The 21,954-nt window shown below is 62.3% G+C and overlaps 4 protein-coding genes across 4 annotated transcripts; all 4 read left to right on the forward strand.

The window, feature by feature from the left end:
- Nucleotides 1-1,100: 1,100 nt before the first annotated feature.
- Nucleotides 1,101-4,517, forward strand: LMJF_24_1100 (putative pre-mRNA splicing factor; the record flags this gene model as incomplete). Its single annotated transcript, XM_001683573.1, has 1 exon — nt 1,101-4,517. The coding sequence occupies one exon, from the start codon at nt 1,101-1,103 to the stop codon at nt 4,515-4,517; it is 3,417 nt and encodes a 1,138-aa protein (XP_001683625.1).
- A 1,523-nt stretch (nt 4,518-6,040) lies between these two features.
- LMJF_24_1110 (putative formin) lies at nt 6,041-9,622 on the forward strand (the record flags this gene model as incomplete). Its single annotated transcript, XM_001683574.1, has 1 exon — nt 6,041-9,622. The coding sequence occupies one exon, from the start codon at nt 6,041-6,043 to the stop codon at nt 9,620-9,622; it is 3,582 nt and encodes a 1,193-aa protein (XP_001683626.1).
- Nucleotides 9,623-13,869: 4,247 nt separating this feature from the next.
- Nucleotides 13,870-16,608, forward strand: LMJF_24_1120 (conserved hypothetical protein; the record flags this gene model as incomplete). The annotated part of the gene is made up of 1 exon (XM_001683575.1): nt 13,870-16,608. One exon carries the CDS (start codon nt 13,870-13,872, stop codon nt 16,606-16,608), a length of 2,739 nt encoding a protein of 912 aa, XP_001683627.1.
- Nucleotides 16,609-18,186: 1,578 nt separating this feature from the next.
- LMJF_24_1125 (conserved hypothetical protein) lies at nt 18,187-20,595 on the forward strand (the record flags this gene model as incomplete). The annotated part of the gene is made up of 1 exon (XM_001683576.1): nt 18,187-20,595. The coding sequence occupies one exon, from the start codon at nt 18,187-18,189 to the stop codon at nt 20,593-20,595; it is 2,409 nt and encodes an 802-aa protein (XP_001683628.1).
- Between the last annotated feature and the right edge of the window lie 1,359 nt (nt 20,596-21,954).

The following is a 21,954-nucleotide window of genomic DNA, read 5'->3' on the forward strand; positions in this document are numbered from 1 at the left end:
CTCTTCATCGTGTGACGTGTGCGGGCGGCACGTCTGGCTTTGCCAAAGTCCTGCGTCTTACGTGTTGCTGCTTTTTTGGTGGGCGGTGGTAGTGGCCCTCCTTCACTACCCCCCTCCCTCCCTTCCTGCCACTCAAGGCCACCCCGACGAACACCCCGCACCCAGTGGTGTCGGTGAGCGTCGAAGTGGGCGGTGCAGTGCATGCCTGGCATGCGCATGTGTGCGTGCTGCTCTCGCCTCTCTTTTCGTGTCACACGGATGATCCTTCGCACGACGTTGTGCGATGGGGGCGCGTGCAGAGAATGCTGGCATACGCGTGAGTATACATACATATATGTGCTGCCGCCGAGTGACGTACACAGACGCATGCGGGGGCAGACATCCGCAGCGGCGAAAGCAAAGTCACCGCGTTCGGTTGTGAGTTCGTTTCTGTTACCTTGCGGTCCGTTTCCAACAGCCCATCATCTCCCTCCGCCACCCCTCGTAGTCTCCTCCTTCTCTCTTTCGTATTTCTATACGTATAAAGATGCACACACACACACCATATATATATATATAGTTCGATTCATACTCATATATATATATATATGCATGTACACATGCGTGTATACCCATGTATAAGCAGGTTTCTCTGCCCTGCATCCGTTCCCTGCCGACCTCCCCCCTCTCTCCCTTGTCTCTGCAAACCTACTCGACTCTCCCCAACCGGACATGAGCGCCTGAACATAAGAATGCAAAGTTCTCGCCGCCGCCGCCGCCCCCGCCCCCCCCCCACACACACACTGTGGCTTGTGTCAGTGCTCACAAGCCTCCGTAGTAGCGGGTGGTAATGCTGCATGGTTGGACGACTTGTACAACTCATGGGCAGGGCTCGCGTATACCAACCAGGCACACCTGCGCCCCTACGCCTCGCCTCCCCCCTCTCGTCGCCGCCATCACCAGTAGCTACGGCCTGGTGGGGCTGTACAGATATGACCTGTACACGTCTGTCTTCACCTCTCGCCCCTCCCATCCCATCCCATCATCCCTACCCGACCTCTGTGTCCTTCTGCATCTCACTGTTCCCCCCCCCCTGAAGCGCGCAGCCGTCTTGAGCGGGTATGGAAAAGCACGGAAAGCTGACGCCCACCAGCCTGCCAGGCGTAGAATCAGCAGTCACTCGCACAGACAGGCAGGCACAGAGACGCATCATAGACGGCGAAGACGCCAAAAGAGCGCGACCGCTACAACGTGCACCAGCACACACGCACCACGCAATGGACGCGGTGCCAGGTGATCATGGCATCAAGCGGCCCCGTGAAGCGATTACACCGCGCCACACGTCGCCCTTTGTGTCCGCGAACGACGTGACCGCGTCCCTTCAGGAGCAGGCGCAGCGCTTCATCTCGCAGCTCGAAATGGGCGAAGTTCTCGAGCACGACCGCGACACGACCGAGGCGGTCATGACAGGCACAGATGAGTCCGCGCAGTGGGCGTACGGCAGTGAGTACTACCTGCGCCACGATGGCGAAGATGACAAGGAGCACCCATCGCGCTCTCACACTGTGGGCAGCACCGCCGCCGCTGCGGCTGCACAAGAGAGCGCCAGCGACGCTCAAGCGGACAAGGCCCGCAAGGTCGTCGTCAGCCTAACCGTGGCGCCTCCGTCCTTCTTTACGTCTGGGAACGATTTCGAAACGAGCGTGCTCTCGCGCAGGTCGGCAGCAGCTGCACATAAGGATGACAATGACGACGGCGGAGACCTCGACAGACGCGACGGATTCGCCACCTCTCGCTTCCTGCACGAGGCTTTGCGGACGTCTGATGTCGACATCATCGTACCGGTTGTCAGCCACTCGTGCAGCCTCGCCGTGAGCGCCTCGAAGGGTAGCCAGACCCTCGCGGAACTCAAGCGGCTGATGGATCGCGAACGCACGAACCGAGACGTCATGGACACGTCCAAGTCGAGTCTGACACAACTCTTGCAAAAAGATACGTACGGGCGTGTGGTGAATGGCGAAGAGAAGGAAGTGGAGGGGGTGGGGGGTGGTTCTGCCCCCGGCCACGCGCACAGCGGCCGCGTCTCCTCCTTCGCCGACGACCGCTGCAATGATGATGGCGAGGAAGAAGAGGCCAAGTACCTCAAGCGTCAGCTGTGCTTGGAGAAGGAGCGGCTCGCTGAGATGACACAGCTTCGTGGCACGTTGGATGCCTCCAGCACTGCCTCACCCCCTGCGGCTGGAGGGGCAAACTCGCAATGGGGCAGCAACCAGGAGAGCCGCCGGCAGCGCAAGGATGAGCAGCTCGCCCGCATTGAGGGGCGCAAGGCGCAGATGGAGACACTCGCTGATGACGCGGATGAGGTGGAGCGCCGAGATGCCATGCGCCGCCAGCGCGAGTCGCTGCCCATCCACCACTGCAAAGATGAGCTCCTACGCTATGTTGGCGAGAGTGCCGTCACCGTGGTTGTGGGCGAGACCGGCAGCGGCAAAACGACCCAGCTCGTCCAGTACCTGTATCAGCGCGGCTACGCGCGGCACGGCAAGATAATCGGGTGCACACAACCGCGGCGGCTCGCCGCCATCGGGGTGGCTCGTCGTGTCAGCGACGAGATGGGCTGCGCGCTCGGCACCACGGTCGGCTATTCGATCCACCTCGACGACACGACCACGGCCGACACGCGCGTGAAATTTATGACGGACGGCGTGCTGCTCCGCGAGACCGTCAACGACCCGTCACTGGACAAGTACAGCGTCGTGATGCTGGACGAGGCCCATGAGAGGTCAGTGGACACGGACGTGCTGATGGGCGTGCTGAAGCTCGCCCTACGCCGCCGTGGCGACCTGAAGCTTATCGTCACCTCTGCCACGATGGACGTCCGCAAATTCTCTGCCTTCTTTGGCAACGCGCCGTGCTACGAGATTCCGGGGCAGACTTTCCCGGTGAAGATCCACTACAGTGCGACGCCGGTGGCCGACTACGTCGCCGAGGCTGTGTTTCGTGTGTGCCAGCTGCACCTGCAGATGCCGCTGGAGGCTAAGCACGACATCCTTGTCTTCATGACAGGGCGGGAGGACGTCTATGGCACTTGCGAGTTGATCCGTCGTCGGCTAACGGAGCTCAGTCCACAGCATCTCAGCACACTCCTCATCATATCGTGTCTCTCGGAGGCGGCCCCGGCGAGGTCCACAGAGATTGGGGTGCTTGAAGCCACGCCAGCGGGCCTGCGCAAGGTGGTGGTTGCCACCAACGTCGCCGAGACGTCGCTGACGATCGATGGTGTGCGCTACGTCGTGGACTGTGGCTTCATGAAGACGAACGTGTATCGGCCGTCGATTGGCATGAACACGCTGCAGCGGTACCCCACCTCGCAGGCGCAGGCGAACCAGCGCAAAGGCCGTGCCGGTCGCACCACTGAAGGGACGTGCTACCGCCTCTACACAGAAGTGCAGTACGCTGAGGAGATGCTGCCGAACAGCGTGCCAGAGATTCAGCGCAGCAGCGTGGACAGCGTGGTGCTGCTGCTAAAGAGCATCGGCGTTCACCGTCTTCGCGACTTCGAATTCATGGACGCTCCGCCGGCAGCCAACGTGCGGAGCAGCATGTTTCACCTGTGGGTGCTCGGCTTCCTTGATGACGCCGGCGCCATCACGGCGCCGGGGCAGCAGGCGCTGGAGTTCCCGATGTCGCCTGTGCTGGCAAAGCTCCTCTTGGAGAGCGCCACGATGGGGTGCGCGCTCGAGATGGCCCGCATCGTCGCCATGATCTCTGCCGACCCAAAGAACCTCTTCGAGCTCCCAAAGGGCCGCGAGAAGGTGGCGCAGCAGCACCATAGTCGCTTTTACGCAAACGACTCGGACCACCTGACGCTGCTGCACGTCTTTACGCAGTACCTGGACCATGGCCGGTCGCGGCAGTGGGCGCAGGACCACTTCCTGCACGCCCCCACTCTCGCCAGGGCCCATGACGTGTTTGCGCAGCTGATTGAGAAGCTGCGCAAGCTGCATCTGCCCATCCAATCGTGCGGCCACGCGGAAACGGACAAGGTGCGCCACTGCCTCGCCAAGGCCTTTGTCCTGCAGGCAGCGCGACGATCAGATCGGCGGTGGACGGAATATCGGCCGCTGCTGAACGCTGGCGTGGCGTGCGCGGTGCACCCGGCCTCCGCGGTTCACGCGCGGAGCGAGATGCCGCCCTACATTATCTACAATGATCTGCTGCTCACACACAAAGAGTACTTGGTGATGGTGACGGCGGTGGAGCCAGAGTGGCTGGTGGAGAGCTCACGGGGCATCTATGAAATGCGTCATGGGATGACGTCGTCATCGACAACGACGGCGCCCTCGTCGTTTGCGGTAGCGGCGGCAACGACTCCGACTCCCTCCACAGCCTCCCGAGCATCTCATGCATCGATGTCTTCGTCGCCGACAGCGCCCAGTGCCAGCGGGAGCAGCACGACAGTCTGTGCGGAGGCCAAGGCTCCGACGAAGAAGCCCGCGTTCGGTATGCTGTCCTCCAAGCGCCGGCCAAACATCTAACAGCACCTCTTATGTTTCGCGCAATCTGTTTGTTTCTTGGGTTGTGTGTCTCTGTGTGTGTGTGTGTGTGTGTGTGTGTGTGTTTCACGCGAGACAGACGTAGCGGCATACACCTCCTGTGCAGCCGAGTACGCATGTTTGTGTGTGTGTGTGTGCCTGGGAGGAGGAAAGGGACGTCTCTCGCCGGCCACACCCCTTCTTCTCGACGTCAGGGCACGCTGGCGCGGAGAGGGTGGCGGAGACGGTCTTGCGTCCACACGCATGCACGCATCTAACAAGTCAACTCCCCACACCCACCCAAAAAAATAGGAGAAGGGATCCACTGAGTCTGCAGCAGCGTCCACAGCTGCGCGTACACCCGCATGCCCTTGCTTGCACAGGCACCTGCACATCTGCAGCGTCCCCGCATCCGTCATGACGAGGAAAGGAACTGAGAGAAAGACAGAGAAACTTTGCGCGTAGTCGGCATGACGCTCCACCCCGTCTTGCTTTCATTCTCGCTCCACTGACCACCCATCTCCATCCCTGCCTCTGCACACACACACACACACACACACGCGATATGGTGTCAAATGAGGGAGAGATATCTGCAGTGGAAGAAGGCTGGGAGACAAAGGCCCAGCAGCCGTCTCCTCATCGTCTGCGAGGGTTGGCAAGGCACAACGGAGGGACGCGCAGGTGCGCGGAAGCGGTGGAAAACAACAACAAACAAACATTCCGATTCTGTGTGTATGTGTGGCAAGGAGAGAGACACAACACAGCACAACACACACACACACACGAGGCCCCGGTGACGCCGCTCCCTTGTTTTCGTATGTGTGTGTGTGTGTGTTGCCTCAGGTGCTATCGCTGTACATCACCGACAACCTCCTCCCTCCCCTCCTCTCCTCCCGTCTCCTGCTCCTTACAGGTGTCGCTGCTGTTGCTGGTACAAACACGCATACACGCATCACACCTCCTCTATCTGTTAGCCTTCACTCACCGCTGCTCGCTCAACCAGACACACGCGCCAACGCCCACACCCCTCTACCGGCACTTCCCTCCTCCACGACGCCCCTCCTCGTCTCTCCGCTACTCGCGCACACCTGTTTTCTTGGGGTGCATGCGTGGCGCTCTTTGCATTCTTTTCCGTTCCCGCTGCTCTTCTCGTTGCGTGCGCCTCGCTCTCCTTTACACATCGCGTCTCGTCGCCACTGTCGTCCAGGCCCTACCCCACCCCCTTCTATCCCTCGCCCTCACAGACACGCACACAGACACACATTCCCATCACATCATACGCCGTCACACCCTTTAGCTTTTAGGCTTCACACGAGCACCTTTTGGGGGAGGGGGGAGGGGGCGAGCTTTCCTTTTGGCCGGCCTGTGCGTGGCAGCGGCTGCGTGTGCGCGTAGCTGAAGCTGCGTTTTTGGTTGTCGCCTCATTGGCCCGCTTATTCTGCTTGTGAGGCTGTGCGTGTGTGTGTGTGTGTGTTCGAGTCTCTTGCAGGGTCGCTGGATGAAGAGTCGAGGCGGGGGGGGCCTCAATGAACATCTTTCGCGGTATTCAACACTACTTCTCCAGCGGCGGCGGGGATCTCAAGCAGCTGCTGGACACACGCGTCTACGTGTGGAACATCCCGGCCGGTAGCACGACGCTGACAGATCGGAATCTGCGCGTAGGTCGCTCGACGACGCGCTCCATCGAGTCCACCTGCAGCTACCTCGACAATGCGGAGACGAATCGCTACATTATCTTCAACTTCTCTCCGCTCATGATGGAGCTGGTGGAGGGGTGCCGTTGCGGGCAGGTGCTAGACTTCTCGAAGCAGTCCGTGGAAAACTACGGCCTGCTCATGGAGGTGTGCTTCACAATTCGCAAGTGGGTGTACGCTGGCGACACAGGCGGCAGGTCACCCGTGGCGCCGTCCGCGCCGTCGCCGATCGGTGGTGCAGCGTCGTCAAGCCGGCACAAGCACACGCACTGTGCTGTCCTGGCCTTCCTCGAGGAGTCGCCAGCAGTGGCGCATCCCAATTACGCGGCGATGATTGGGGCGTGCTACCTCATCTTCTCCGGCTTCCCCACGTACACAGGTAGCGGTACGTTCGACTTTGTGGAGAGAGAGCTCGGCATCCCCCGCAGCGTCTACCATGCGCCATCACAGGAGAGCTACATCAACTACTTCCAGCTGCTCTTCGAGATCCCGGTGCTGCCCAACCCAAAGCGGCTCACCCTGACACGCGTCTCGCTGCACAACTTGAGCTCCCTATCAAAGAACAAGCTTGGCCTGCAGCTGGACAGCGCAGACGGCAAGGCACCGCGGCTCTTCAGCGACCCGAAAGCCTGGCGTCGGGGCGACCCCTCCACGCTAGAGATGTACCTGGACCTGAACGAGAGCGTGCTCGGCGACTTTGTCCTCAACGTGTTCCTGTACGATGTACAGCCGATCCACAACGACAGCGGCGGCGTGATGGCGGGGTCCTCCCCCTCCGTAGGTGGCAGCGGCCTCGTCGGTGGCATCCTGCCGCCGTCAATGGACGGTTTTCAGGCTCTGTCAGCGGCGTCAAACGAGAAGGCCCTCGTTGGCTTAGGAAGTGCCGCATCGCCGCCGACAACACGGTTTATCACGGGTACCTCGAAGGAGAAGAAGCTCGTGCAGAAGGGGCGGCTGCTGCGCCTTGCCTTCAGCACCATCTTCATCCACCAGGCGACGCATCGGGTACGCGTACGGGACATGGACTACGCGGCTGCGAACTCATTGCCAGACGACTTCTATGCACAGCTGCACTTCAGCGAGTGCGCTCCAGCTGACGCGGACGAGGACTACGTGAGGCAGATTACCCAACGCGTAGAGCAGTCGCCGCAGCGCCAGATCATGCTCTCCCGGCCCGACCCCCGCGACCTCCTCGCATCCGCTGGCGCCGGTGGCGGCTACCGATCCTCTAGCCGGTACGCCGCTGTTGAGGAGGAGTGCCGAGGAGGCGTGTACTACCGCAGCAACGGGACCAGGTATGACGGCGGTGCGAGCACGGACCCGCGCGTCCGCCAAGAGCGGTCGCTGCCGCTGACCGGAGCCACCATGCTGTACCTCCCCACCCCCTTGCACATGGAGAGCGAAGATGAGCGGTTCTTTGACGATGAGGACGACGTCGCGGAGTCTGAGCCGACGCTGGTCCGGGTGGAGCCGCGACCAGGCCCCGCCGCTCGGCCTCGCCAGCCCACACCAGAGCGCATGTACGGCGGCGGGTATCCGGTTACATCTACCCCGGCTGCGGTCGTGCAGGAAGCATCGCCGGTACCTTCCTCATATGCGGCAGCGCCACCACCACACCCGCCGTTGTCGCTTCCGCCTCCACCGCCACCACCGGTGAAAGGCATTCCGTTGAAGCATCTGGACCCCTCCATCATCACCCCAGGAAACTCGCCACCACCGCGCGCGCCACCGCCGCCGGGGGGGTTGCCCCCACCACCGCCACCGCCAGGCAAACTGCTGCCCCCACCGGCTCCACCCTCCAAACTCCCCCCTCCGAGGCCGCCGCCGGCGCCCCCCGCTGGTCTCCCTCCCACCGCGGCTTCGACAGGGGTGCCGCCACCACCGCCGCCACTGCCAGGACCACTGAACAGCAATACACCGCCACTCCCGCCTCCGCCGCCCGGCCTCCCGGGCATTGCAGCGGCTGCTGCGAAGCCGAAGCCACAGTACACCGGGCCGCGGCTCAAGACGTTCTTCTGGAAGAAGATTCTCAAGCCGAGCGGCATCTGGGCAGCGTCGGACACCGACGACGTGCGCCGCGCTGTGATCGACGAGTCCTTCATGCTCAAACTCTTCAAGTTGAAGGCCGTCGCGCAGCCGAGCGCTGCCGAGGGAGCGGCGGAGAAGTCGGAGCAGGAGCGGCGCAGCCAGCTGCGCAGCAACGTGTTTACGGGCCAACGGTTGCAGAACATGGGCATCGCCCTCAAGCGCGTACAGGTACCGGTAGAAGTTTTGTGTAAAGCCCTCATCACGTGCGACAGCGCCGTTCTGCCGCCAGAGCGACGGGAGATGCTGACGGCGGCGCTGCCCACCACCGAGGACGTGACGGCGCTCACGGCTGAGAAGCAGGCGGGACGGTCAGTTTGGACGGAGGTGGAGACGTACCTCTACACAGCCGCGACGACTGTGAAGGATGTGCGAGAGCGGCTGCAGCTCTGGACAGCTGCCGAGGAGCTCGAGGACACCGTCCAGTCCATCTCGAGCCTGCTAAGCTCCGTCGACGCGGCCGTGTGCGCCATCACGCATCGCAACGGCCGCTTTGCCCGCATGATGCGCATAATCCTGGCATTTGGAAACCACCTGAACCGCGGCACCCCACACGCCGACGCTGAGGGGTTCCGCCTGGAGAGCCTCAACCAGCTCAACTTCGTGAAGAGCTCAGACGGGAAGACGACAGTGCTGATGGCGCTTGTCGTGTCCCTCATGGACAGCGGACGGGGTAGGAGCGAGCGAGGAGGAGGCACCACAAGCGCGCCCGGCGCCGACAATGATGATGATGACGTTCGCAACGCTCTGCGCTTTGTGGAGGATGTCAGCTGTGTTCGCGCCGTGGCGAACAGCCCGCTGCAGGACATGGGGCAACAGGTGTCGCAGCTGAACTTCACGCTGCAGCGCATGCGGCGCGTCGTCGAGGAGGCGAAGGACACGAAAGCCTGGTATGACAAGCGACTCCCATCCGTGAAGGCGGAGGAGGTGCCGGATGCCTTGCCGGGGCTGCTCAGAGAAGCCGTGGACCGCTACTTGGCCACGGTGGGGCAGATCGCCCTGCGATACCAGCAGCTGCGCGATGACGTGTCGGCCATGATGGCCACCTACGGTGAGGACCCCAACGCCGACGAGACCGTCATTTGGGGCTACGTGCTGCAGTTCAGCAAGGACGTGCAGCGGTGTGTAGACACAGTGGCAGCAGTCCACCTGACGAAGCGACGACTCATGGGTATGCCGGAAGCGACGGAGCAGACGCAAAGCGGGGCCAGAGAAGCCGCCGCTGCGCCACCATGCCCCAGCGGCGGCGTACAATCATCAGGGCCGCAAGACGGGGTGAGGCAAACGCGGCTGCCGAAGCTCGTCGATGACGATGACAGCGATGACTAGGGCGGCCGGCTGCGCGAGAGGTGGCGAGTGCACACACGCACGCACAGAGAGAGAGAGAGAGAGAGGTGCGAACAACTTGAAAACCTGGAAATGCAGCTCAATGCATGGGGAAGCGAGGAAAACAGCCAACGAAGAAGCGTAAAGGCGCGTAGTTGAGTGCGACACACCAACAGGCACACACACCCACACACACACACATGCACGCACGCACGCACAGCCACGCCACCCGGCACAATCGAACCCTTTGCTCTCTACATGGTGCGCAACACTGCTCGTCCTCGCCTCTCTCCCTCCCTCCCCCCCCCTCCCCCTCTCCGTCTCCGTCACTTGAGTGTTCGTCGTAGAATCTACTGTGCCTAGTTTTTTTCCCGTGTGCGCCTTGCACTCGGACTGCTGCACGCTGCGGGTGCACCCATCTGTGAGCGGCCTCGACTTGCGGCCCTGCACACCATCTCAAGAGGCACGCACGCGTGCATACATGCTCACGTGCGTGTGCGCAGCACTACTCTGCTCTCTGTACTCCCTCTTTCTTTATGCATCATGCCACCTCGTGCGGCGCGTAGCCCGAAGACAGACTCGGTGAGTGTGGCCGTCAAGAGACACCTGTGCAACGCTGCCACCTCAGCGGTGGCCGCCGCCGGTAATGGCCGAAGAGCGAGGACAACCAGCGTGGCAATGCCTACATTGGAGGCTGACGACGCCACTTCAAGCCCGTCCTCGTCACGAGTGTCGCGGCGTCGGCGTGATGTGGTGCCGCAGGAAACCCCGGAATGGCAACGGATGGCATTAAAGACCGCCGCCGCAGCAGCATCCCGGAAGTCTCGCGCCAGCACTGCGAAGAAGGCCAAGCCGAATGAGCGACGAAGGGGCCCCGCAAAGGCGAGGGCCGAGTCGGACGAGGCTGACGACGAGGCAGCAGCCGCTGCCCAGTTATCGTCGCAGAGCGTGGAGGAGGACGCGGACCACTCCGCCTCGCACGCTGAAATCGATGCGAGCAGCAGTATCAGCAGCAAGCAGGCCAGGCCTCGCCGCGGCAAGGCCGGGAAAGCGGCAGGGACGCCAGCGACGAAGCGAGGGCAGCGCGTCCGCGTCGCGGAGCTGGTGTGCCCACGCTGCAAGCTACGCATGGATCACTGGCCCTTCTGCGGCCTGTCAGGTGACGCGCATGTGCTGCAGGCACCGCCATCAGCCGCCAGGGAAGAGGACGAGGCGTGACCGAAGGAGGCAGCCGCAGCACACTAGGCCGTCGACGAGCGACGACTGCCATCAGGAAGGAAAAGCCTCTAAAAGAAATGCAGGCACTCTCCGAAAATGTGTAAGGGTGTCGTTGGCGTGCTAGCGCGTGCGCGTGCATGTGTCCCTTGACGCTCACCGCCGCGCATTACAACAGGTGTAACGGCGCCCTTGCGGAGTACGGCTGCTCCCTTGCAGCCTCCCATCCACCCACAATCACCACCGTTCTCATTGCATAGATAGATGCCCACGCATCCCCTTAGTCGGTATTGTTCTCTCTCGTGCAACCCAACTCTTCTCCCTCGCTGGGGGGGAGGGACGCAGGAGTGTCTCCTCCTTCCACCCCGGCTGTATCCCTATCGCCCCCCCCCACGACTCCTGCGTCGATTCCATTTTTACTTCTCAGGCGCGGCCTGTGCGCAGCACAACGCCACCCCCTCTATCACGCCCTCAGTCGCTTGCTCTCTCTCTGCGTGTGCTGGCTCGTCGGTCTCCTTATAACTCTGTTGACACTCTTCCAAAGACAGCACAAGCAACAAGGAGTCTTGCGGTGCACAAGGAAGCCACGGCGTTGCTGCCCCCTCCTCCTCCTCCTCCTCCTCTACCCTCCCACCCCCGCATTGCTTGCCCACGAGCTGCATCTGCTGCGATGGCGCTGGAGCACATGGCCTTTGTCTGCCCATGCGCGGATGTGGTTGTTCCGCTCCCGCCACCTCCCCGCCTGTTGTCCGCTCGCCTGTGACCATTCTCTCCTTTCTCTTTGGTCCTCCGGCACGCTACGTATGCGTGGCATTTTTTTTTGGTGCGCGCCCTTCCACCACCTCCTCCTCCACCATCCCCTCGACGATGCACTACTGCCACCACACGTGCCTTGCCACGGACAATATGCCACACGCGCACTGAAGTCGCCTGTGCTTACGGACAGCAGAGAGCTACACCAACAGCCCTGCACTGCACTGTGTGTGTGTGTGTGTGTGTGTATCTGTCTCACAACGAAACCTTCCTTTTCTCGGGTGCGGTTGCTGTACTGCTTCTCATTCCTCTTCGCCGCTGTTGTCGGCGCTGCTTCCGTCGTTGTCCTCCACGTGGAGGCAGTAGCTGCAGGCCGACGCAGCGGAACGGCCAACTTGGCGTGTGTGCACTCGCGTGAAGAGAGATCAAAGGACGCCTTTGCGGGTGCTGAAGCTGATTCGCCTGCCTCGTAGAAGCACTCGAGAAGGCGGCATCGGTCACCACCACCACCACCGCGCAAGCAGACAATAACCCAGCCGGCCTGGACGGTCACCACGCATCAGATTGGTACACAAGCAGCGCTGCCGCTTGCGTCGGAGTTTACGACTGTTGCTGCTTCACGGCATCCTCGCTCAGTTCCCCATCCCCCCCCCGTACTTCTCTTCTCAGTTTCTTCTCTGTTTGACGCCAGCGGGACACCCTGCTGCAATGGAGCGTCGGCGCGACGCCATGGCGCATAACCGCGTTGAAACGACCGTGACTGCTGTGGTGAGCGAGATGATCACCAACGCCACGAGCACGTCTGCCCCCAGCTCCACGGAGGCCTCTGTTCCCTCAAGCTCACTTCCTCCAGAGGCTGAGAGGACGATAAACTCTGCCATTCTCTGGCTGGTTACCGTCTTCTATTTTTCCGTGTGTGCTGCTGCTCTGGCGTGCTTCGTTGCTCGCTGGCGGCGGCGTGTGTACAGAACCGATCGCGTGCTCCTACGTGGTGAGTCCGGGGCGGATAGCGGCGGCGCTGCTGCCCAGATGAACGCTGCTAACGAGGGTCTCTTGCCCACCATTAGTGCTGTGATTGAGCGGGCGACAAGCATCACGGCGCTTGCCAGCGCGGCGGTGTGGCAACGATCGGAGAACGCACGGCACCGCAGATCCAGCCAGAGTCCCGGCGGTCGTCACCGCGGAGGGGGAGCGGCAGCCGGGGGCGGACGCAGTCGAAGCTGGTTGGGAGGACTCGCCCCCTTTCTGCCAGGGTCGCAAGCGCGCAGTGCAGCGGCGAAGCGCCACAAGCAGAAAAGTGATGATGCTCACATCGATAACGAGGCGTTGCACACCGTGTGGGTCGATGGAGCTGCTGCAGGCGGAGCGACCCATGGAGCCGCCATCGGTGGCAGCGCCGTCCCCTCCAGCAGCATTGGATCGACCATGGCAGCTCGCGATCAGCAACAACAGCAGCAGCAACGCAGAGAGAATTAGCGAGAGAGAGAGAGAGACGTACGCCTCTCCGCCTGGGCTGCTCGCCTGACGCACGCACACAAACGCATAGATCTCCCGTAGCTTTCGCGTATGCATCATGGAAGGAGGCGGCGCTGCATACCTCGTCTGATTTGACGGCGCGCCTACGTGTGGCGGAAGGGTACATGTATGTGTGTGTGTGTGTCCCGGAAGGTGTGTACCCGTTTGACTGTGAAATCTGTGCGTGCCCCAACCTGTCCCCCACGCCCCCACACCTCACTCTGCTCTTCCCGCCTTGTTTTACTTGCACCGCTGCTGATGCAACTCTGAACGCAATGGCAGACGTGACCTCTTCGGTCTTCTCCTCTTCTCTGATTTCGCCGTCGCTCTTTGTGTGTGTGTGTGTGTGTGTGTGTGTGTGTGTGTGTGTGTGTTGGTGTATACATGCGCGTGGAGGGTGCGTTGGCGTGCACGAGAAACGGAGAAGAGGCGCGCGTGAGGACCGGCGGGAGCCAGATGCCGGTGCGAAAGCGACCTATAGAAGGGGCGGTGTCGACTGCCGCGACATGTGCACGCTGCCACGGCCAGCTGGAGCTCGCGCGCCTCTTCTCCGTTTCTCTTTTCCCCATGGCGCGCGAGCGCTTGACTTCGTCGTTGCCACTCTGCCCTCTTGCCCGCCCTCTCCCTTTACTCGCACTGCTTTCCGTTTTGGGCCCCACCGGCTCTGCACACTGGACGTCGATTTCTTCCGAGGATTTAGCTAAACTGCCGACACCGTTCCTGCCCCGCGCCGCGCTGTGCCGAGCACACACATATACAAGACCAGCATGGCCAACGTCGAGTCTCCCAACATACCCTTCGAGTCCCAACCAGGCAATGAGAGTGGGCTAGCGAGGGAAATGCCGCAGCCGGCCCCTGCGGCAGCCGCAGCGATAGCGGATAACTGCCGCAGCACCGCCGATGCGATGGCCGCGGCCAAAAGTAGCCTCCTCCACCCCATCGTTGATGATAGCGACCCGTTCGCCCTTCTGTACTCGACCCCGGCGAATCAGCCGTTGTCTCTTGCGAGGCGCGCCTACGGCACGGAGTCACTCTTCCAATACTACGCCTTGCGTGGGTACAAGGAGGTCTTGAACGAGGCAGCAACCCCGGAAGCGGCAAAGGCGGTGCAGGCGTGCCTGGAGGGCGGCGACGGCGCTGCCGCGGGGGGCGGCGTCGCAGCGACCGTGGCGCAGCACCGCCTCAGTGACAAGAAGAAGAACGCGCCATCGCTGAATACCCACATCATAGACAGGTGTCTCGTCAGAACTGCCGCTGCCGCCGCCTCTGACTCCTCCGCCGTGGCCCTTGCGACGGACGGCGCTGTCAGCAGTGTCGTGCCCCTGTACGTCCCCCTCCGACCGGCACAGGCGCAGGACGTCGTCTCCAGCTTCCGCACCCAGCGGGCGGATGAAACGCGCGCGGCAGCGGAGCGGAAGCGCCGCGAGCGGCTGCAACACGTGCCTAAGGCTGCCGTCTACCTCGGTCGCTACTACCCAGAGGGCAGCCATATCGTGGCCGACCTGCGGCTGCAACTGGCGGAGGAGAAATCCGAGCCCGTGGCGAACTCCGGTGCGGCTGCAAAGCCTGGCGCGCACAGTCCCCTTTGCACCCCCGTAGCACTGCTGGCGCCCACCGCCCCCAACCGCGGCAGTCGCGCCCTCTCCAACCCCGGCCTTGGCCGCCACTCCGCCGTCAAGACGACCGAAAGCCTCGCCGCACCGTCGATTGCGCCGCTGCTGCTCCGCGCGCCGCAGGAGGTGGCCGCCACAACGCAGATGCAGCAAAAAAGCCGTCATGCGCTGGCGGACCAGATTGAGAACGCCTTCGTGGAGGCCTACCACCTCCGCGATCCGGCGGCGGCGCAGCGGCAGCACGACCGCGAGGCGATGGAGGCGCAGCGTCGCTCCATGCAGGCGGCAGCGGCGCTCCTGGCCAAAACGGGAGCCGCGGCCGCAGCGAAGAGATGCGTGACCGCGGGAGCTTCGAAGAAGGCCGGCGGCAAAAAGAAAAAGTCGAAGGTGGCACCGGCGGCGCCACCAAAGCGGGAGGGCGGCATGCCCGCCAACTTGGAGGTGTTCCGCACCTCGCTGCTGCTTTTATGCAACGAAGACGGAGCCGTAACGCTGGACCAGCTACGTGCGCTGCTGGCAAGTGTCCCTTTCCACGTCGGCACGCTCACTGCGACCCCTGCGGCTTCCTCGGTCGGCGTCGCTGAACGTATTTTTCACATCCTCCACAAAGGCACGCGTGCTCCCAGCGCGGTAGACGCCACCGATTTACTGCTCGCTGTCGCGTCTGTCACTACTGCCATCCGTGGCGGCTCGCTGTCGCGGCAGGGGAACGTCTCGGGCGACAACTTCATCTGCACCGCCTCCCACGGTCCAGGGAACAGCTTCTCTAGGACCAGCAACGCCCCTGCCGGTGCACGACGTGGCCCGGGCGCTAATGCGCTGCAGGTAAGCAACGCAAGCGTGATGTCGCACACCACGGCCGCGGCTGAAATGGGCGGCAGCATGTCCAGTGAAGCTCACACACCGAAAACTCCGTCGCTGACGACTGGGGCTGCGTCCTCGTGGAATGAAGCGGGGGGTGCCGGTGGCGTTGGGAAGCAGCCACTACCCCACAGTATCCCGGCTGACATGCATGATGGGTGCAAGTGCGTCCTCGTTGTCGAGGTGCTGGACGCACTGAATGCGCTGCTGAACAGCGTCGAGACGAAGCGTGTTGTGCGGTGGGAGTGCTTCAACGTGCTGGCGGTGGAAGGGAACGGCTATATCCACAAGTCGCAGCTGGCGAAGCTGCGCCGGTGTGCTTACCGCGATGGCTCGGCGGCAGAAGAGCAGGCGGCCGTCACGGCGGCCATGGTGAAGGCCCTCAGCGACGTCTTCGCGGTTGTTGCAACGGAGGAAGAGGCCGCCTACCTCAAAGCGAACCGAAAGCGAAAAAAGAAGGGCGGCGCTGTAGCCCTGGCAGCACACCAGAGCTCGCCGATACCGTTAAGCGTCATGCGCACGTCGCACATGGACTACGCAGTCTTCTGTCGGTTCTTCGACGAGATGCCGCTCATGGCGGCCGCCTTCGCGCACGTGTGGATGCCCCTTCTCCTGAACGGGCGCCGGCACACGGCAGCGGCGGGCGGCGCGACGGTAAGGCTTTCGGATGCCTCCAAGTTCTCCATAGCCTCACCCCTACCAGGCTCCGCGGCAGGAGCGACGTCGCTGCTGCCCCCCTCCCCTGTGTCATCGGCAGACCCTGCCGGTGAAAGGGACGGAGAGGAGACGATTGGAGATCGCTTCTCACCGTCGTCGCAGCTGCAGCGGAGACCAGCACCGGCAGCAGAAGACGATCCCAATGCGTCTCCTCTTGAGCTCCTGGGGAGCACGGCGGATGCTCGGCAGGCGGCGGTGCGGCAGTTGATAATGGACCGGCAGGAGCAGCTGCATCAGGCCTGCGACGCCGCGGAGAAGCTATCTGTGATACAGAGCGACGAACCTGGCAGTGGCGGCACCTTTGCAGATTCGTAGAGCCACGCGCTACACCCCTGCGCCCCCCCCCTCACACACACACACACGAAGCCTCGTCGGCGATACTGCTGTGCAGCTGCAGGAGAGGGAGACGGATACTGGACGGTTTCGGGCTTCACATGTGGCGGTAACCCGCACAAATCAGCACACCAGTCACCTTCGCCCTAAACTCTCTCGTTGCGGTCTCTTCTCTTCTGCGCTTGCGCCTGCTCTTCATGTAGATGTCCATCAGGGCATGTTTTTGCTCGTGATCGGAGCTGGTGGCGGGCAGTGTTGAAACAACGCCTCCCTTCCTCTCTTTCTCTTCCACCACCACCACCTTTCCATTATGTATAGCCGCAGAAGGGAAAAGTCTTCGTGAGACTGCTCTTCTGTAAAGGGGCGAGTCTGTTGGAGCATGTACAGTGCAGGCCTTTGACCCTCTTTCTCCCCGCCACCACCACCACCACCACCACCAACACACACACGCGCACACGCACACCTACCCCTGTTGTTGTTGTTGTTGTGCGTGTGCGTGTGTGTGTGTGTGTGTGTGTGTGTGCCATCGCAGTTACCTTTTCATTGTTGGCGCCCTTCGCTTTCACCCTCCACGTCGATGTTGCATCGTCACTGTCACATCTCGCAAGAAAACGAGCAGCGGCAGCGGCCCCCACTCGCCTGTACCTCTTCTATGACGCATCGCCCACTTATCGACGTCGCCGTTGCTCGCTCTATCTCTGAGTGCAGGTGTTTGCTGTGGCTCTCGGTGATCCTGTCGCGAATATGTTTTGGTGACCGGTGTTGTCTGCTCCCCGCGGCAGGCGCAGGGGGGTGCCTATCCGCTCTCTTCGATTACCATCACACCCGCCCGCTCACCGCGCGCCTCTCCCTTGTATCGTTTCCAGGCCACCACCACAACCTCTTCTCTGTCTCTCACGGCAACCCTTTCTTGTCGGCCTCGCTGTGCAGCATGCATCGTTTAAGCACGGCGAGAGAGAAGAGGGAAGCGGTGAGTAATGCAGGTCGTGTTTGTGTGACATGCGGGCTGACGGCCTCGATGACTGTCACAGGACCGTGGCGAAGGACGTGAAGGGGGGGAGAGCGATCCATTATCAAGTGAACAGCCGAGTCCTAGAAGGGCGCGAGAGAGCGTCGACTTCTCCATCCCCTACGCAGAATGCGTACGGGATGGAGAGGAGGGAGAGGAGACCCGGGGACGATACATGCTGGCGCTTGCGCGCGTGTAGGTCATGCTTGCTGAAGCGGTGCGCACGCGGCATGAGGCAGACATCGCTTTGTCCCCAACCACCGTCATCTCTCTTCCCTCTCTCCGTTCGCATGCACGCTCACGCATCACCTCGTATCGCCTGCCCGTCTGCTCTTTTTGGACGTGGAACGCACACACACACACACGTCTTGCACAAGTCGATGGCAGCAGTACCGCAGCAGCATCCCTGCACGTGCATCGACGCTGAGCGAATGCCCTACTGCGAGAACCGCCTGTACGGCCCCGAATAGAAGCCACCATCACCACGGCAGTTGCGACGGCCAGTAGAGTCAGCGTCACCCGCGCGTGACTCTCGTGCTGAACAGCGCCTTATGTCGTCGTACAACGACAGCGACGCGGCGGAGCGGCCCATGCGACTCAATCGCTATATCCCCTCCCCGATTCTGTCACCGATCCCGACGAGCCCCTCGTACTACTCGCACCGTGAAGGGAGGGACCGCAGCTCCAACCTCCAGGCAGGCGCCGGCGACGCGCAGCAGCGACGGTGGAGAGGCGAGCGGGACCCATCACGGCGTCCTCCGGTGGAGCCCGTAGCGGGCCATGATTCATCCTCGAGGCACCGCGCAGCAGAGGACTTCCGCAGCATCCCGCGAGCTGCATCATCGCCACGTACGCCGCAGGCCCACGCCCGCTCTGCGCGAGGTCAAGCATGTGCTGAGGTGGATCCGGTCACCGAAGAGCAGCAGAGCGCCGAGAAGTGCACAAGTGACGAAGGTCTTGTCGCCGCAAGGCCTCGCCCTGTAGCGGGGGACGTGAGGGAGCGTCCATCCTTTGGAACGAAGGCGTGCCGCAGTACTGCAGACGAGGATGACGTCAGTGCAGAGCCCGCAGCTCGTACACAACGAGTTGCAAGCGACAGTGTTAGATCTGCGCACGACTCACGTCGCGTGAGGGGTGCGCTTAGACGTGAGGATGAAGACAGCGAAGGCTGCCGCGCGCTCTCGGCTGACCCTGAGAACTGGTGGTCGCGGAAGTCGTTGCCCGCCGGCTGCGCGCGATGTAACTACCGTCTTCCCGAGGACCTGATCGAATACCTGCAGGAGACGTCGATGTACCGGTCGGTGCCACGCCCCTATTGCCCGGAATGCGGCACTCGACTCGCGCCCGCTGTCAGGGACACCCGTGGCGACGGTGACGACAGCGTCTATGACAGTCCACGGTTACCACCGCGTCCCAGCCCACCGCGACGACGAGAGCGCCGCTCAAAGCCCGTGAACGCTCCTCAGCAAAATCCCCACGAAAGGCGAAGCAGCTCTTCGGCGTCAAGCGATATCGATATAGACGTGCTAGATGCCGGCAGCGGCTCCAGCGATGACCCAAAGCACGAATCGCAACCGTCGCGGGGAGCGCCGCCGCAGTTCTCCCGCCCCAAGCCCACGACCGAGAAGCCCGTGCCTCCCCCACCACCTTGTCATCCTCCGACGCCAGTGCCACCGCACCGTGGCGGAGCACATGGCGACACCGAATGGACGCCCAGGGAGAAGTCTGTCATGGTTCTGGCCAAGTCGCCATACCTCACCCTTGATACCGTGCCCTGCAGCCTTGATTACGCCACGAGAGCGGCGGTGGCAAGCAATGACCGGCGTCGAGGCCAGGAAGGCATCAGCACCCTCAGCCCAGACGGCATCGCCGCTCCGTGGGTAGTGGGGGGGTGCATGGCGTGCTGCCAACAGGCTAGCGCCGGCCTCGCGGGAATTTGTTGCTGCGCCATGCCCTGCGTCCTCTTCCGCGAACGCCAGCAGCTACTCCTGCACAAACTGCGCAGTCGCTACATCTGCTGCGCCGGTGCCTTCCCTTGCTGCGTTCCACCGGCGTCGCTGCGTCCGGAGCTGTACTACACGATAGGGCCCGATTACCTCTACAGCCCCGCCATGGACGCTGCGGCCGGTCGATATTGGGATGGCGTCCTCGACGCCAGCACGGCAGTGTCTCAGCAGCGGCACTGGCATGACCTTTGCACGGTGAGCAATGATAAGGGCGAAGGGCGGGTGACCTCATCAAACCTCGCCGGAGGTGGACGGGCGTTACTTGCCGCCTTCCGTTCCGTGAACGGTGTCGCCTCCCCCGCCTCGCTTGTGAACCCGCAGACGGGCCTGCCCCTGGACGGCTGCTACTCAAACGTGCCTTTCTACCAAAGCGTCAGGCCGTCCGCCTGCTGTGTCACCTCGTCGGCGCCCGCTTCAGTGGGCACAGGTTGCTGTGGCTGCATCAGCTGCGCCTGTGACAGCACGCGTGGTTGCTGTCTCTATTGCGCGCACCCCACCGCCCACTGTTTGGCGTGCCCCCTGTGCTGTCTGTGCTGCGAGATGACGTGCTGCATGCCGTGCGCTCTGTGGGCGAACCGGCTCCTGATCCGCCAGCATTACCACCTCGTCCCCGACACGGCCGTCGACGGAGGGGCTGTGTGCTGCTACACGTGCTGTGTACAGTGCTGCACATGCTTGTGCACGCGAGCGTACGCCCCGAAGATGGCCAGCGCCGCCATGGACAAGCGCATCGGCAGTATTGCTACGCCTGTAGCAAGCACGGCTAAGGCTGCCGTATCACCGACGTCCCTTTCGTGCTGGTTTCAGCTGTCCACCACTGTCGCCGCGTGTCTGGCGGCTGTGTGCTGCTTGTGTCCCTGTGCGGCCTGTGGGTTAGCGCAGCAGCGAGATCAGATCCATCGGCTGGGATACCCGCTTGTCGTTGAAGTTCCTCCAGAAATCGACATGATGTAGTAGGACCTTCTCTCACCTCCACCCCTCCCCCCTTACCTTCGCGCGCGCGTGTCGGCGCCTGCATCGCTTGTACGACAAGGCATTGTTTGCCTTTGTTCTCCCTCCCCCCTCCCCTTTTCTTTCTGCATGGTCGCTCTGCACACACATACAAACACACGTGCATGCTTGCATGCCACCCGTGTGCCCGCCGTGTCTCTGTCCTCCGTCCCTCTCTCGTTGTTTTCCCTGCCCTTCTCCCTCCCACCCACTGTCGATCTGCGCATCTGTGGGTGATGAAAAGTACAACGCGGACACCAAGCTGGGCGAATACACATATACAAGGCGGGGAAAACGCAGCGAAGTGGACTCATTCGAAGGTCATCATCGTGTTGGACCTGGCTCACCACCACCACTCACCCTCTCCTTGCCTTTCTCTCCCACCTCCACTGAGAAAAGGGAAGCTGTGACGGGCACAACGCAACCCTTCGAGAGCGCTTGTCGGCACTGTTGCAGCAAGCGATGTGGCTCCTACTTCCTGTGTGTCTTTCTCTGCACTCCGTGGTCTGCGTACCCACCATCTGCCGCCCGCCCGCACTGAACCCTCTCCTCCCTCACGCGCACGCACGCGTGGCTCGCCCTTCCTCTTTGGATATTGTTCCAAGGACGACAGCGCACTCGTGACACACGTGTACTTCGCGCACTATAGAGAGCGACGAACACACACATACACACACACACACAGGGAGTCGACTGCACATGCCCACATGCCAAGCACTCTCTTCGCTTCCTCCTGATCTTGGACGCACGCAGGCTGACGCAGACGCCTTTAGCATGCACTCTGACAGAAGTAGATCTCGATAGATTCTCTGGCCACCATTAGCACAGTGTCCTCCTCCTTCTTCGGACCTCATCCATGTCAGGTACCTCGTCGCCACGACTTCCGTCAGAAGTGGAGTCGCTCTCACGATCCTACTCGCCACCGCCGCCACCGAGTGTGCCGAACACCACACGGCGTTCACGCTCACAAGGGGGTAGCACAACTCCAGAGGATCTTCCAGGCCTGCACAGCTCCGGCGATGCGAGTGGGGAGGCGAGTGGCTTGCAGTGGGGCAGAGCCCAGCGGCGCGAACCGCTATCCGCTCGGGCCTTCGAGTCGCACCACTCGCGCTCACTTGGCGCCACGCTCTCGCCTACCTCCCCGCACCGCACGAGCCGCCCTTTCAGCGGCGGCGGCCGCCACAGTGCAACCGCCGCCGCTGCCACACGTTCTCCATCGTCGCTGATCCACTCGACGCCGCGTCGACGTAAGCGCAACAGTCGCAGCTGTAGCCCCACGCTTGCGATTGCCGAAGCCGAAGCAGTCCGCGCCGCCCGCGAGTT

Source organism: Leishmania major, chromosome 24, assembly GCF_000002725.2.
Source record: "Leishmania major strain Friedlin complete genome, chromosome 24".
Taxonomy (NCBI): Eukaryota; Euglenozoa; class Kinetoplastea; order Trypanosomatida; family Trypanosomatidae; genus Leishmania; species Leishmania major.